The sequence below is a fragment of the Solanum dulcamara genome, chromosome 5 (assembly GCF_947179165.1).
Source record: "Solanum dulcamara chromosome 5, daSolDulc1.2, whole genome shotgun sequence".
Taxonomy (NCBI): Eukaryota; Viridiplantae; Streptophyta; class Magnoliopsida; order Solanales; family Solanaceae; genus Solanum; species Solanum dulcamara.
This window is the reverse complement of record NC_077241.1, coordinates 76,205,883-76,219,973: the sequence shown is the minus strand read 5'-3', so window position 1 is coordinate 76,219,973 and position 14,091 is coordinate 76,205,883. Positions and strand designations below refer to the sequence as shown.

At 30.7% G+C, this 14,091-nt stretch overlaps 3 protein-coding genes and 1 long non-coding RNA gene across 6 annotated transcripts; all 4 read right to left on the bottom strand.

The window, feature by feature from the left end:
- Positions 1-925: 925 nt before the first annotated feature.
- On the bottom strand, positions 926-3,214 carry LOC129889923 (general transcription and DNA repair factor IIH subunit TFB5). Of its 2 annotated transcripts, XM_055965399.1 has the most exons (4): positions 3,075-3,194; positions 2,456-2,652; positions 1,487-1,548; positions 926-1,342 (listed from the first exon to the last, which is right to left on the bottom strand). In XM_055965399.1, the coding sequence occupies exons 3-4, from the start codon at positions 1,519-1,521 to the stop codon at positions 1,165-1,167; spliced, it is 213 nt and encodes a 70-aa protein (XP_055821374.1). In that variant the 5' UTR covers positions 1,522-1,548; positions 2,456-2,652; positions 3,075-3,194; the 3' UTR covers positions 926-1,164. The 2 variants fall into 2 exon arrangements, with proteins under 2 accessions (XP_055821374.1, XP_055821373.1); XM_055965398.1 differs by lacking the exon at positions 2,456-2,652 and having other exon boundaries at positions 3,075-3,214.
- Positions 3,215-4,404: 1,190 nt separating this feature from the next.
- Positions 4,405-5,178, bottom strand: LOC129888552 (uncharacterized protein At4g22758-like). Of its 2 annotated transcripts, none has more exons than XM_055963510.1 (2): positions 4,811-5,173; positions 4,405-4,664 (listed from the first exon to the last, which is right to left on the bottom strand). In XM_055963510.1, the coding sequence occupies exons 1-2, from the start codon at positions 5,163-5,165 to the stop codon at positions 4,591-4,593; spliced, it is 429 nt and encodes a 142-aa protein (XP_055819485.1). In that variant the 5' UTR covers positions 5,166-5,173; the 3' UTR covers positions 4,405-4,590. The 2 variants fall into 2 exon arrangements, with proteins under 2 accessions (XP_055819485.1, XP_055819486.1); XM_055963511.1 differs by having other exon boundaries at positions 4,582-4,664; positions 4,785-5,178.
- Positions 5,179-7,129: 1,951 nt separating this feature from the next.
- Positions 7,130-9,900, bottom strand: LOC129889922 (uncharacterized protein At4g22758-like). The gene is made up of 3 exons (XM_055965397.1): positions 9,433-9,900; positions 8,562-8,775; positions 7,130-7,562 (listed from the first exon to the last, which is right to left on the bottom strand). The coding sequence occupies exons 1-3, from the start codon at positions 9,757-9,759 to the stop codon at positions 7,339-7,341; spliced, it is 765 nt and encodes a 254-aa protein (XP_055821372.1). The 5' UTR covers positions 9,760-9,900; the 3' UTR covers positions 7,130-7,338.
- Positions 9,901-12,138: 2,238 nt separating this feature from the next.
- LOC129888551 (uncharacterized) lies at positions 12,139-13,835 on the bottom strand. Its single transcript, XR_008766679.1, has 3 exons — positions 13,703-13,835; positions 13,194-13,256; positions 12,139-12,414 (listed from the first exon to the last, which is right to left on the bottom strand). It is a non-coding gene; the product is annotated as an uncharacterized LOC129888551 (long non-coding RNA).
- Positions 13,836-14,091: the final 256 nt, after the last annotated feature.

The following is a 14,091-nucleotide window of genomic DNA, read 5'->3' as shown; positions in this document are numbered from 1 at the left end:
GAATGTCACGTAGGAAACAAATTATCGATGCCAAATTGAAAAACACCATATATATGCCCTCTTTGTGAGAATTTGCATTGTGTTTTTTTATTATTATTTTATTATTTTTTATAAAGAGAATAAGAAAACACTTTTCAAATCAAAACACTTTTCGAACAAAATGAGGCCTAATACTAATACTGGTTCACTAGATAAAGGGTGAATTATATTCTTTTGTTCTCTAATGATTTAATTTTCCTGAATATTATGAGAGGGTATGAGTAATTCTTGAATAGGTAGAGTAGGATGGATTAACAGTTATATTTCTAAAAAAAAGTGTTTTTTTGATTCAGATAAATCTTGTATATGTTAACCTTAAAGGATTAGATGTTTTAGGTTCTCATAGTGTAACCAATTTTTACTTCCAAATTTGGAAAAGTGCTCTTGTTTTTCAACTTCATTTTCGTAAATTTCAAATAAAGTTTGTTTAACCCTCCTTTGCAAAAAGTATAATCACAGGTTTTTCAACAAGCATATCTTGAAATTCAAATATAAGAAAACACATTTCACATTTTATTTACAGTTTACATTGCAGGGGCAACTCTAGAGGATTAGTTAGGGGCTCATGTGAGCACAATAACTCAATTAGTATTATAGTATTAACTTCTCAATTAGTATTATAGTATTAACTTAAGGCCATCGTAGGAACTCATAAGGGATCCACCTCTGTTGGCATGAGCCAAGGTTGAATCATCTTCAGGACAATCATTATGCATTGTGGTTACACTTACAGACCTTGCCAATTGCCATGGGAACATTTTGGTTTCAGCCATCAGAGAACTTACACAAAAAGTACTTCCACAAAAACTCTGATTTAGATACTTTCATTTTGCTTTACAACCGAGAACTATATATAAAGAGAAAAATAAGTAAACAACAAAAGATATGTCCAGAAATAGAATACGATATCACTTGCAGTGTTGCCAAATTGAAGGTTGAAAACTTCAAATGTCTTTCCATAACTACTACCTCTGTCAAAAGTAACAAATCATTTCAGAAAGAACAGCAGGAAACATACTATGTTCCTTTCACGAAAATGGTAAACTTCTTTACTAGGAATTATTGTACATGGTAACAAGGCGTCTGGTGAGCACACACGGGATGGCTCAACTTCATCAAACAGCACTAAGAAGGCTTCTCATATGTGTTTGCGTCTCTGAAATCTGAAATAGCACTACGAATCATTCCAGCCATATCAGATCGAACAAACAGATGTGTATTGTCCAGAACGTGTATGATGAACTTTTGTGATTGTGGCAATGAAGCATTCATATTGATAATGAACTGAGCCATAGGTATATCACTGCAAAAGAAGAAAGCAAACCTCAGCATCAAAGACGCAGAAGTATTTGCAAGAAAGATCGCCAAACAAACTAGGCTGGGAAATTATGACCCTTTTTTCTACCAAGAAATACTGTCATTCGTTTATCCTAAGATAGTACTTTACCATGATAGGTACAATCCTTTGACTGCATTCACCATCACGTATCAAAACTCTCCAAGCTTGAGCTGCAAAATAAACGATAGAAATTAGCCAAAAATTTATATGGTCATCCATATGCAAAGGTGTAATAAGTATGATTACAGCTGTACTGACTTCTGAAACAAAATGGTCCTATTTGTTCCAGTCCATAATGTTTTTCAGCTAACAACTGACTATAAAAATCTATTTTTGACTAATACAATGTTCTAACTCGGAGAAAAGAGAGTGATGAAGGGATCTTCGAAGCTAAAATAAGAAACAAGTGAGACTGTCAACAGAATTGAGTGCAACTTTAGAGGTCCTTGCACATTTTTTTATCTCCTTTAATTTTTGTTTTATGGGGAAAGGGGTTAAGTTCTTCGGATTTGTTGCCTTAACATTATAAAGATCGTTTTTTTTCAACATTTCTTTTCTTTTTTTCTAGAAATTGGGAAAGTAAGAAGAGCGAACAAAGACCCCCACAGAGTGGTATTGAGTCTTAAATCTTCTTCTTTATGATATTTTTATAGGGAAATCTTCCTCCTAATCCATGAAATTGACATATAGTGAATGGACGAACCCCTTCAACTCGAGATTCAGACTTAAGATGGTAAGACTTATAAGATAGTCCTGAAATTTGGGCCATCTTGCCTCACTTCCACTCTGTTGAAGATAGGTCCAATTTCATACAACTCAAGAAGGCATTGTAGATGTATCATTTCTACGTGCTAAACACTTTGCTATAATTAGTGTTGTCAAAGGCATGCTTAAGCCCTGCAACGACGCACAAACCATGTTGAGCATTTCACTGTCATTATCAAGGTTCTAAAGCATACTTTTTACTTGTCAATAAGCATAATCGTAACGAGACCACACTAAACAATTGATATTTCAATTTCCTTATTCATATCTTTGTTATTCTGCGTATAATTATCAAACTTAAACAACACATACATATTTGTATTTTCTATCCATTTGCACCTTCCTGCACTAAGGCTCATGCTTTATTTGCGCTTTGTTCTTAAAGCCCCAACAAACCTTAGAGCTTTTTGTGCTTGTCGTCTTTGATCACATTGACTATAAGCAGTTATAATTCAGAAATGCTATCACAGAGTTGATATCGCCCTTCAAGCAGAATGTTCCTAAAAATTCTGAAATTAAAGAATACCCATTGAAACAAAACAAAATCATGTCAACTCAGAACTTAGCTGCAACGCGAAGCAGAAAGGCCGAAATTTTAAATATCAATCAATCTATCAACTCCGCCTCAATCCAAAATTACAGTAGTTAGGTTACCGCAGCTTAATTATATTCTAATGGTATCTGTTAAGAGTACCAGAAAATAGATATGAGTTCAATTTTCACTAATTCAGAGGCGGATGCAGAATGATGATATCTGAACTCAATAATTTCGACGCGAAGCATAAATTTATGTGTAAAATTTGCAATAAATAACAGGTATGAACACACAATTTACGTAGGATTAAGATTACACGAAAGAGAAAAAAACAAAACAAAAACATAGTTTTAGGAATAATAACAAAATCAAGGATGCAATTTGAAGGAGGCTAACCTGGGATGAATCGGAGATGCGGTGAATTAGAAAGAGAAGGTTTTTGGAAGAACTCAATACAGGTTCTCTATTTTATGCCTAAATCTCCACATTGTCACCCTCAACTTTATACAAATACCACAACACATCTGAACTTTATCAAATGCACAATTAACCCTCATGTGATGAGGTTATTCCCTCGTCCCAATTTATATACATTTTTTGCTTTTCGAGATTTAAAATATGTAAGTTTTGTCCACTGTTTTAAAATCTAATTTTTCATCATATTGATATGTGTGGACCACAAGAAATTCACATTATATTAATTCATAATATATTAATTCAAATAAATATTTGTATTCAATAAAAAAAATATGAATTTAATTAATGGTCTAATTTCATTGGGTTAGAAATGATAAACCACTTTATCAAATTCAAGATGTCATATTACCCTAGATGCCTAAATTAGTGATACGTGTCAAATGACGTGGCACACCAAGTCAAGTAAGAAAGTCAATCAGATCATATCACATGTTAAAATAAACATAATATGCCTAGTCAGATCAAAGGTCAATAAAAATATGTCACATGTACAAGTGACATGTTTACCAATCAAATATCGTCCAATCAATTTAAATCTGATTGATTGAAAGAAGTTCGATAGTCCTCATCACAACTCTTTCATTTTACAATTATATATTATAAACAGAAGGTTTCATAATTCAGAGAAGAGAGGATAATTCAAGCAACCAAGCTTAAATACGAAAGTGACAGACATATAAAAGAAATTGATTCATCATTTATAACATCTATCCATCCCGCAATTAAGTCAAGATTAAAACCAAAAGATTCAAGATCAAGCTCAAAAGCTTTTAAAATCAAGTTCATCAAAATTCAAGATGAAGCTCGTCTTTGAATTCAAGTACAAATCAAAATCAAGCTCAAAAGTTCTTAAATATATTTTGAAAATAAGAATCAAAGAGGATTCATAGAGGTTATATCATCTAATATATTTGAAATCAAGTACTACAATTTGTTGTTTTGATTATTATTCTCAACGTAAATTATATTGTGTACAATGTGAAAAAAATTGCAACTTGTCATATTTTTTATATGTTTTTAAAATATCTTAATTTTAATCTTAACTATTGAGTTGATATAATTCAATTTAATTTTAAAAATTAGATTAATTTACTCGCGAGCATAAAGACAATGTTTGCTAAGTCATGTAAAGTTGAATCAATTTTTTTTTAACTCATACTTAATTAATCATGATTTAGATATACTTTAATCGGATTAAATCGGAAATCTTTGTTGACACTTGACACCCTAAAATATAATTGAGCCAATATATTCATTATTCGGGCACACGCATTAATTTCATCAATAATCCGAAAGGTGACACGTACATTCAAATGAAAAAAAAAAAGAAGATAAAAAAACAAAACAAAAAATATAACTAGTTTAGAATATGAAAAAAACGAAGCTATAGAACGAAATCCATAAGCTTTGTTAATAGAAGTGAAGATCCTTGGTGTTAAGTGCTTGATTTTGGACAAACAAAGAAACTTCGACATCCCAAATTCACCAATTTCTCCTCTCTCCTCAAACCTGCATATTATTAATTCCCAACACGAGTCACATATATAATACACAGAGTCGGAATTATTCTGTATGAGATGTATAGGTTAATATCGGACAAATAAAAATAAATGGAGAGAGAGTATGTACCAATATTATTGGTAATTGAAACTTACTCTCCATACTGAATTGAGAATAATGAAGTTCATAACAGAGTGGATCACTACTATTCAACAACGGCCGCCTCTTCTCCTTCACGTAAATCTCAATCGCCGTCCTTATCAATTCTCCGACGGTGTTCTCCGGCGACATCACCAATTGCACTGGCCCCAAACTATTCTGAATATTTACATTCACCAACAGCTTCGTTAACTTGTGTTGTTTCTCATGAGCGTCGCTCGCGGTCGTTGCATTCCTGGCTGAAACATCAGTAACAGCCGGATTTGTATGCGCGACCGCGGGTCTAGGCGACGCTCTCCTGCCGTACATAGTGGTAGCACGACAGTTTTTTGAAGTTAATGAAGATGACATGGAGCTAGATATATATAATTGAATATATCATAAACTATTTGTACGATGATTTTTTTTTTTAATTAATGTTGTGGAATAATGGAGATTTTTTTTTTTGTTCTCATCCGGTGTCTGAAATTTCAATTAAATTTGGATAGTATTACAGGATCCATTCGTAAATGATATTTTCAACAGAATTTTTTTTCATATTCAAAAATTCGAATCTAAAATTTCTGATTAAAAATAATGAAACATATTAGTAATGGACATGTTTATTTGTGTGTTGTGATAGATAGTTACATTACGTAAGAAGTGGGAGGTTTTTGGTGATAATGAGATTTTTGGCAGATAATGACCAAAATGAAATTATTTTAGTTTTTGTGCTATAGTGGTGGCGCGAAATTTCTAGGAAATAGCTGCTGCTGCTACACTCAACTTTCTGTCCCCCAAGTAAGTAGTACTGTTTCGTCCTTTAAATTTTTGAATTTTGAAAGTTAATTTTTTTGCTATGATTTTTAAAAATTTTATACTTAAATTCACAGTAAAAATTAAAAAATCACAAAATTTGAGACAAAAAAAGTTCATACTAATATTCTACCCACGCTGCCGACGTTATTAAAAAAAGGTTCTATTTCCTTAATTTTTCTTATGCATTTTTTTTAGTCTCGTAAATCCATGTGAGTGGGTCGGTAAAGTCAAGACCGTTCTAATTTTTATCTAAAAAATGGGAAGAGGGCGGTGGTTACATATGCTTTATAAATTGTTGCGACGGGGAATAAAAAATGATCTTTCACAATCTGCACAAATTAAATAAAAATAGAGAACGAAATAATAAAAAATATTTAATTCATATGATTCATTGAATTGATTATACTTTTTTTAAAATTAAAGATAGGAATCAAGCGGACAGAGTGAATAAAGCTTAGTGAACTACAAGAACCTACTCCTATCAAAATGAGACCAAAAACTGACATAAATTCTATGGTGGATCTATATGAAGGGCCGCATCAACCATGTTGTTGAAAAAAAATTCTATTTATTTTTGGTAACCCTTTTTCTGTTTCCACATTAAATTACTTTTGTATTGTTATTTTTTTAACCCTTCTTTATGTTGGATTACGCGTATGATCTAATCTACATTTCACCTCAAATTTTCAAATATTTTTGATAAGTTATTTTTAGGAGAAATTTTGGTGAAATTGCACCATGAGTTTGGTCTCAAGTTTTCTCATGTTTTAGTAAAATTTTAAAAAATATTATTTTGTACTTGTAAGTTCTAAAAATTATTTAAAATACTCATAAATTTGTGTCATCATTTTATAATGAACATGTTCCGTTAAAAAAATTATAACATAATTGATAATAATCAACAACAGCAAAAATAACATTATATGCAATACATTAATCGTTTCATTTAACATACTTAATGATCAAGAATTAAGAGGGTCGGTGGATATTTTTATAAATAAGTTTTATTTAAGAGGGATTAATGGTATTGATTGATCATATTAATGGAGTAAATTGGTAGATATATATTTAATTGAAATTAATAAATGATTGGTGTTTTTATAAAATATAAAAGCTTAGGGGTTATTTTAAAAATTTTAAAACTTTTCAAGTTCCCAAGTTCTATTTTTTTTTTAGAACTTCGAAATTTTATCAAAAATATTTGCCAAGTAATAGCAAATTATATGAAAAAACATAAATTTTCAAATATTTTTTAAATTTTTCCCAAAAACTACTTGGGCCAAACGATATCCTAGTCTAAATTTTCAAGTACCGAAAATAGTACTGGTATAACTTTTCGCAATGTTTAGGTGGAGTAGAAATAGAACAAGCTAGAAAAGAAATAATTTGCTTAAACGTTTGGGCACATAATTGCGAATTAAATTATTTTTGTGGCTCAAATTAGGGAGAGTATTCATGTAATTTCGCATCTTTTCAATCCCATGACATTTTGTATTTAAATACTTTTTAAGTATTTGATATAAATTTATACAACATTTTGCTCTATAAATGAATGGATCTTACAATAATCCATTACTGTATGGAGGATAATAAAAATTACATGGAAGGAGAATATTAATATGTTGATATATCGAGTAGCAAATCTAATACTCATGCTACTCTATTATATAATCATAAGCATAGTAAGTAAAATTCTGGATCGACCTTTGTTACGAGTTATGTTGTGTCATTGCATGCAACCAAGGAATTTCCATAGCTTACATGTTCTTCTTATTATTTTATTTATCTTTCGACCAAAGAATCCATCGAGAACAATGAGTGATTGGGAATTTCCTTTAACAGGAGCAATCTCATCTGTTGTTATTTCTTGTTTGCTTCCATTACTATTACTCTTTCGAAGATAAAAACTTCTGCTCCCAACATCTCCAATCACATCTGTGTTGCTCAAGCCTATATCAATCAAAAATACAAAATGACTAATTTTTTACTTGTATTCTTTTTATATGAAAATCACATTATAGTTGAGAGTAAATGAGGATATATGATGATCGACTGATCGTCGAGCATCATATAATTGATCCTTAACTTATTTTTGGACTTAAGCATAGTTATCGTAGTAGTCATAGAATTAAAAATCTAATCATTTCACAAATATTTGATTTAGAAAAGAAAAGAAAGAGTTGAAATTTGCAAATAGGTATATACTAATACAAACATTTTCTATAATCTATGGCCAAAAGAACATTATCTTCAATAAAATAGTCAATATATCACAGACCAATCCAAATATCCAAATAATATGATTAATTACTGTGAGCCAGATATAAATATTCTAAAAGTTCCATTAGCCAACCTTACGTCAAACACAAGAGAATTGACCTTTTAACAAAGAAAGGGCTTAGCCACCAAAATTGTTTTAATACCGGTGATGATATAATTAGATACATTCAATATTAGTCCTAAAAATCACTAAATAGTCCTACACAACATTGTTTAAATTATAAATGTCAATCTTTAGGGTGGAGTACATATATTCACAATCACGGGTGGTAAAATAGCCCATAAAAACATGATGGGTTTAACCTATTCAAGTTCGACTGCTTAACTCGCTTCTTTATTAACTCAGCTTATTTGATCAGCTCAATTCAACTCGTCTAAAATATGATCTGATTTGAGCTAAAACCTTGGGGAGGGTAGGACTCTGACCCATTGGTTAGTCCCTCTTGACTCACCTATTTTAGCCAAAGTAAAATTTTTAGGAAGGTTGATGGCCGTTTATTTATTAATTCAATTTATTTAGACTGCCCCAATTGAGTTTAACTCACTTATTTATTAATTCAGCTCATTTTGACTTGTTTAAATTTAACCCAACTTATCCATTTGATACTCGTAATCACATCAAATCTCCAAAACTAATTTGGCTATAATAAAGTTGAGGTTAAGACTTACTTTGAAGACTGAAGTAAGAGTGATACAATTGAAAAGATGAATCAGCTCTGTTTTTATCAAGACAAGGAGTGCGGCCTTCTTCACTATATTTGTCTATCACAAGCCTTATTGTCTCATCAACACTCGATCCCAACTTCACCATCGTTCTTACTGCTCCAGGACTTCCTTCAACTGTCACATTAACCACAACTTTTGAATCCTTCTTGTACCCTTTCTGCACAAAACTATTCTCTAACACATTAGACATCAAAAAAATAAAAAAAATACTCCCTCTGTTTCTGATTTTGATTTGGCATGTAATTTAAAATGGAGGGACCAGTAGCAGATACTCTCACTTTCAATCGATAGATAGAGTCGGTCAAATGGGGGTTAAGTACGCAGAACTTTCTCTAAGCAGTGTCAATAATTAAAAAAATGATGTAAACTTAGTTCTATCATCTGATATACAATGAGATGCAAATATTTGACCATTTCAAGTTGATTTGGCATTGGTTAGTAAATTACTAGTCATTCACACAACAAAGAATGTGAAACAAATACTAGCGATTGGGCGATATAGTTGATTTTCACACAGTTGGCGTGACTAAACTGCAAGAGCTTTGACTTCATAACATCACTATAGGTGAAAGAAATATCCACTACCAATAACAATATCAAAAACTCATAAATTTTAAATTCGAAATCACGATAATTTAATTCATTCATGAACCCAGTACAAGTTTCTAATATTATTATTAGCATTTTCAAAACTCAAATAGGATGAATATACTCAAATAATGTAATTTCAACGAATAGCACGCAAACAAACAGTCGTTTAATATAACCAGCAAAGAAAATGCCTTTCCCAAATTAAAATTTCCCCCTAAATTACCTGAAAAATCGGCGGAGATCCAGAAATCAGATAATCCGGAGACACGAATATGTCCGAACAAGTTTGTGGCCGGAAAAGTATTTCTAGTGACGGCGCCGTTGCATCCCGGCGATCATCATCTTCAAAGTCAACAAATCCAATTTTCAAAACACAAGGCTCCGATTTGCATCTCTTTAGTGCCTTATTAGTAGCCCTGTGCTGCTTCGATGACCGGCGATTCACCGGCACAGGCGTATACCTCCGATAACTCGACGGCGATGGTTTTAGTTCTCTGCTCGTAGTTCTCCGGCTTACCGGAAATCTTCGCCGGATATGATTATCTGACATATATATATATAAAAATTAACTGGTATTTAGAGTGTACTTTAATTAATTTTGCAACAAATTAGAAGTGCGTATATATACAGGTACATGAAGGCGTATGAATAGAATCAAAGGGAAATGTATGAAAAATGCCAAAAAAATGGAAGTTGCTTGGAATTATAAGGTGGTTACTGGTGATCCCAAAGGTCCTTTATTTTTTTATTCTTTTACTCCCTACTTTTTTTTTTATCTCTCACGTCTCAATCTAATTAATTTTTAAAATTAAATTAAATTAATTAATTTAATATTCTAAAATAAAATTTACATATTTAAAAATTATATAAAAAGTACTAAAAATAATTTTAATTTTACTCATATTAATACAATAAAATATTAATTAAAATTCATATCATTTTAACTCTCAAAAAATATATATAACAAGTAAAAAGGAACGGTGGAAGAATATTTTGGTCATTGTTTGAAAATAATTATAAGAAGGTAAAATTTGAAAGTAGCTTAGTTGAATTGAATGTGTACTCTGTTGGTTGGTGTAGGTTTAATTTTCCCGCGTTATAATTTTTTCTTCATTTTCACTACTCCCAAATTTATTTATTTTTAGGAAACACTTCACATTTAATTTTTATGCAAATTTAATGAACACGGGTATTAACATCCACTAGTATCACTAGTTTTTAAAAGATTAAGATATCTAAATAATTGAATTGAATATTAAGATATGTATTATGATTTAGGCGTATGAATGAATGATTGAATTAAATATTAATTGAATATAGATATGTATTATGATTTAAATGTATGAATGAATGGTTAAATTAGATATTGAATATTAAAATATGTATTGAGATCATAAATCTAAATACATATTTAGTTAAATGATTTTGAGACCATTACTTTTTTCAACATCCAAATTAATAAAAGTTGACTTTACTAAATTAATTAAACATAAACATTTCTACATTAATTTTATCGATTATGATAGATAATTACTCTAGCTTTCTGTAAAAAATATTTTTTTAAAAGATATATCAAATTAACATATGAAACGGAGGGAATAATTCCTATTTGTGAGTAACACTTATTTATTTCAAAAGGTTTTCTTTTCTCTTTTTCCTAAGATGAATTGGTTTGTTTTAATTTAGGTATAACTTGAGAGATCTATATTTGATTTCGTAACATTAACATCCCTTATTATTAGAAGTAATTAAAGTGTTTCATAGCTTTTTCAAAGTAATGGCAACAGAGGAAGATAAAAATAAAAATAAAAAAGTAATTGAAAATTGTTTAAAGGAATTACTGTAAATACAAATATATCCGTGATACAAATTAAGAAGAAATTTGTAGATAGACTTAAGGTAATTAAACTCTCAAGAAAGACAAATAGATAGACTTAAGGTAATTAAACTCTCTTAGTACCTTTCTTAGAGGGTGATTAGGAGATTGAGTGCTCTTTAGGTGTATTTGTTTTTCGTTTGTTAATGATAATTTACACTTGTTATCAAAAAAAAAAATAGCAAATCAAAAAGGGTAAATTAGTAGGATCATATTTTATGAGGCTAATAATAAATACATCAATATATTATTACACATAAATCAAAATAAGAAAGCTAAATGTAATATCGTAAATTACAAGGGAGATTAGTATCATAAAATCAAACATGAAGAAGCACTCTGAAATTACCCTTTATTATATTACTAGGTTTAGGGCAGGCAACATGAGTACTTCTCGTTTTACTTTTTACTAAATATCCAAGATTGAATCACAAAGATGAATTCCAAAACAATGGGTAAAGGTACAATGAATTGGTCCAAACTTCCATACAACGTACTTTTTAAGATAGCGAATCGCGTTACGATGATTTCGTTATATTTGGTGCCGTTTGTAAATCATGGGGAAGTGCTGCTATGAAAGAAAATTTTGATTTTGCCCCAAGTTCCGTTACTTATGTTGGAGGTTGATGAAGACAATGATTATCGAGAATTTATCTTTTATCTTGAATTTTATACTATTATATAATGAAATAGTAATTTTGTGCCATTTGTTTATTATTTTAATCATAAAGATGAAATAAACTAATTTATTTTGTCATGTCAAGATTTTTTTAATGATAAATTTAGTTGAATGATTTTATTGATACAAAAGTCTAATTTGAGTGGTTTTATTGACCCAACAAAATTCAATGACTTTATTACATGAATTTTCAAAATTGAGTGATCTTTTGTCACGGTCCAATTTAAGACCGTGACCGGCGCTAAGGAGGAGAATCCCAAGACAAGCCTTGATGGAAATCTATAGAAAATCGGGCAGAGTTTTCTCTGTTTTTAGGCCTATTCAATTTTTTTCCGTCTCAGAATCAGCCACACAACCAAATAACATCTCCAAATCAAGACATAATATCTATTATCAATCTATTCGTCACACAATAATACTAATTTATCTCCAAAAATGGAAGAAAAGCTTAAAACTAGTCACACGTCTATAATAATGAAAGAATACGTATGACTCAAATAAAAGAATGACTATAGAGCAACTCTATGAGTTCAAGAAAGGTCCATAACAATGAATAACTTGATGCCGCGCGAACAAGTGCGGGCTTACCATGAATTTGCCAACTTGCTAGCTTTAGTTAACAAATTCCTCGCCAATGTCACCTGTCCTCTCTATAAAAAAATTAGCGGGGAGTGAGACGCTAGCTCAATGAGTGATAACACTTAACCATAACCGTTTTAATGAGGAAAAATTCAGAAAACATGCTAGTATGATAATCAAAATCATGAAATAAATGTGTTTTTAGAGAAAATGATGACAATACTCAATCTTATTCGCCTCCTATAGTAAGAACAATGCAAATATCTAGTAATAAATTCAATAAAACACTTTCATATCAAATCTTATACTTGGGTGGTTTTCAAGAATGAATCATGTAATGTGACCCCTCATAAAGGAGTCAAATATTCATATCAGTAGATCCCTTCTCAAGGGATATCGGTAACGGTATGCTAGTTCTACCTTCCCACTAGCGAGGGCTATATCGGTAATTTATAAATACAAGGTGCACCAGGTCTAACGAAGCCGCCGTTAGCTACGGGATCCATCAAGGTCTACTCTCATTTATTTTTATTATAAATAGTAGAAGTATTTCCAAAACATTACAAGGCATTTAAGTTCTTATCGATTCATATTATATAAAACTTTAACGAAAAACACATGTCAAAATACTCTCTCCCAAACAAATGTTAAATCCTTTAGATAACGGTAATCATATCACAATTACCAATAGAACATGTCTTATAAAAGCGAGTTTATCTCAAATAACTATTTCGGTATCATATAAAGTAAAAGACTTGTCCCACATGCAAATTCAAAACATTCGGTAACACATTCACTTTATAAATCATAAAAGTTATAAAACACAAATTGGGGTAAGATTACTACTCACAATACTCGTGTCGAATACCAAGCTTGTCACCTCAAGCAATCCACAGGACTTCCTTCGATCAATCTATAATCATATCACAATATTCTCGTGTTACTTCCTTTGTTTAGTCTATTTCATACTAAACTTAGAGTACCCAATTCTTTTTAGACTTTCTGTTGCCCGTTAAGTTAATGGATTATATATATCTAGGCCTTGAGTAGTTTAATCAGTGCAAAAATCTCATAATTTAGGCTAATTTACCCATCTTATTCATCTAATTCGGTAATCCAAAGCTATCCTTATTGTCCAGTTACTCGTCTCTTGTCACTAAATTTCAACACCCAAAGTAAATTACCTAGACTAGAGACTTGAAAAGGCCGTAGATGAACATTAGAACAAAGATTTACATGAAATCCTAGAATTTAACAATTTCTCTATTCTCTTTAATCTTTATTTCTTCAACTCTGAATCTCAATTCTATAGTCATGGAATAAAAAAAAATAATCTATAATCCAAGTTCAGAAACTTACCTTCCTCTTTTACTTCTCTCTTTAATTAGGAATTGGAGTTTTGAATTTTTTTTCCTTCGATGATCCTTCACTGGAAGCAAACAGCAGCCTCGTTTCCTTTTTTTTTCTTTTCTTTTCTAAATGGCTAATTGATGCCCTTTTTCCTCAAAGCTGCTTAAAGGAATTTTTCCCCCCTTTCTTTTACGCACTATATAGGCTAAGAAGCCCATTGACCTTTTTTATATATTTTTTTAATTTTTAAAACCATTTGGTCTTAAATTAGTTTGCTCTCTTCTTTTTTTAAAAAAAAAACAAAATGACATATATATCCTTGTTTTAGTATAGGGTATTACATCTTTTCAGATATTAACTCTCTATATCATGGCCATATAAAAAGCAGTTCTATCTAG